The 2,284-nt window shown below is 28.4% G+C and overlaps 1 protein-coding gene across 1 annotated transcript; it reads right to left on the minus strand.

The window, feature by feature from the left end:
• Window positions 1-1,080: 1,080 nt before the first annotated feature.
• On the minus strand, window positions 1,081-2,039 carry MS3_00010684 (uncharacterized protein). The gene has a single exon (XM_051219081.1). The coding sequence runs from the start codon at window positions 2,018-2,020 to the stop codon at window positions 1,496-1,498; it is 525 nt and encodes a 174-aa protein (XP_051070041.1). The 5' UTR covers window positions 2,021-2,039; the 3' UTR covers window positions 1,081-1,495.
• Window positions 2,040-2,284: the final 245 nt, after the last annotated feature.

Below are 2,284 nucleotides of genomic sequence, written 5' to 3' on the forward strand. Positions count from 1 at the left end.
CCACTCACACAAACATTGATACAAATGAAATAAGTCCTCTTCATTCTTTTAAATGTACAACATTCTCAATACATGATACATTGTCTAATCAACGTTCAGTTAAATTATTAAAAAATGTGATTTTTGTTACTAAAGAGGAAAATTAATTTCACATAATAACATATATACTTCCATTATATCCAGTCACGTAGTATGTTTTATTACTACTCAAAGGGTTTACTTTTCAGCATGACGATGATGATGATGATGCTTTGGATGGTGATGACGATGCTTGAGATGATGATGATGCTTCGGATGATGATAGTGATGACAATAATGTTGATGGCCACATATAGAATGCATTATATTGCAATTATTAATAAACTTCTCAAAACTATAGACAGAAATTAAAATTATACACGGTAAATCAATATTGTGAATAAATACTCCAGTGGTTTAATAATTTCTCAATAATCGTATCTTTATATATATATTAATTAATTATTAATGATTATCAAACTCCGCCTGGAGCCTCTCTTGCTCCACTGCTGGTCTCAAGCCCAGATAAAGAAGGATAGTTGGGCATGAGGTTAGCGACCCCATCCCGTAGAAAACTAACTCTTCAAAAAAAGCTCTAACCAGAAAAAATAATTCAAATCAAGTAATGATTACCAGCTAGTTGAAAAATAAGAGTTGTTCATGCGAATTACATGAGAAGAATAAACAACAATTGGATACAAGTAGAAAGGAAAGCCGAGAATTGAGTAGGTTGAAGAATACAGGTCGATGGCCTATACTCCATTGGGAGTAACAAGTGTAAGTAAGTAAGTGTGTGAATTACATTAGGAACACTAATAAACAATTACAAACAACTAATAATCTCATAGTGATTACAAAAAATAGCGAGAAAGAAAAAAACGCATTTGTCTATCTTGATGTTATTTCATGAAGCCCAAATAAGATACTACTCAGGAACTTTAACCAAAAAGTAGATGGAATAGTATTCAAACCTGTGAACATTGAATACCTTAACTACTAAACTACTAATATCTATCATCAATAATATTTACTATCAATTATGATTTCAAAAAACGAAAACAAAAAAACTCATTTATTATTTGCTAATCTCTATCATTAGTTAATTCTACAATTGATTATTGTTAAAATAACAAACATCTAGAAACAAATGTCTTTCTAAATAACAAAAACAAAAGAAAAACTATATCGAATAAAACAACACCATAATGTACTCACTCATGAATATTTATATGTTACATAACAATGAATTTCATTGTGATGAAATGGTAATAATCGATCATCAAATCGAAAATCAATAACTATCAATATATTTCAGAAAAGAAATATATGTGATTGTGAAGAAAAGAAAATAGAGAAAAGTAAGAAAAAGAATAAACATTCATATTCACATTATACCATACTATATATGTATATGTTTAATTCAATATATCAACGCATGTTTACATATGATTTAACTATTGTATGATTGAAAAAGAATTCAATTTTTACAAGAATTCTTTTGTTCTGTTATACAAGGAATAACACATACAGCTGTATTAGCATGATGTACAACATAATCACTAACACTACCCATAATGGTACGTTTTATAGCACCTAAACCACGACTTCCAACAATTAATAAATGTACATTATATTTTTCAGCATTTTGAACAATAGCTGCACCAATATGTTCAACTGGTTCATATAAAAATTGATATGTTAAATTATGTGCTAAACAATCTGTACTATAATCATTTTCTAATTCACGTACACGTTTTACATTAGTTTGTACAAGATTTGACCATTCATCACTTGGTATACTAATTGGATTCGATAATGATATAGTTGGTAATGATACAGGTTCTACAGCATGATAGATTGTTACTGTATCATCTGGTCTTTGTAACCATTTTAAATAATGTTGAAATGCTTTTTTTGAATGTTCAGAACCATCTATAGCAATTAAAACAGATCTTGAACCAATTGGAGGTATTTTTGAAAATCCCGATGGTCTTCTATCCATATTTACATGAAATAAACTTGAAAAAAAAGATTTCCAAGTTATTTCATTTTAAATAGAATCCTAGTTTTTGCGCATCTTTCTTCCACCAATCAAATTGAACTAAAATAAACTAAAGCTGCAATCTGATTGGATCTTATAAATAGATCAATTTAATTGGTTAATTTTAACTAACCAATTAAATTGGTGTAAATTTCTTTGTAATATAAGGTTACATAATACCTAATAATTGTAAAATCGTTAATAGACATTTTCTACCCCAGCAAT

This window comes from Schistosoma haematobium, chromosome 3 (assembly GCF_000699445.3).
Source record: "Schistosoma haematobium chromosome 3, whole genome shotgun sequence".
Lineage (NCBI taxonomy): Eukaryota > Metazoa > Platyhelminthes > Trematoda > Strigeidida > Schistosomatidae > Schistosoma > Schistosoma haematobium.

Excerpts from the sequence above, each read along its gene's own strand:
- MS3_00010684 (XM_051219081.1), bottom strand. The coding sequence starts at position 2,020 with ATGGATAGAAGACCATCGGGATTTTCAAAAATACCTCCAATTGGTTCA.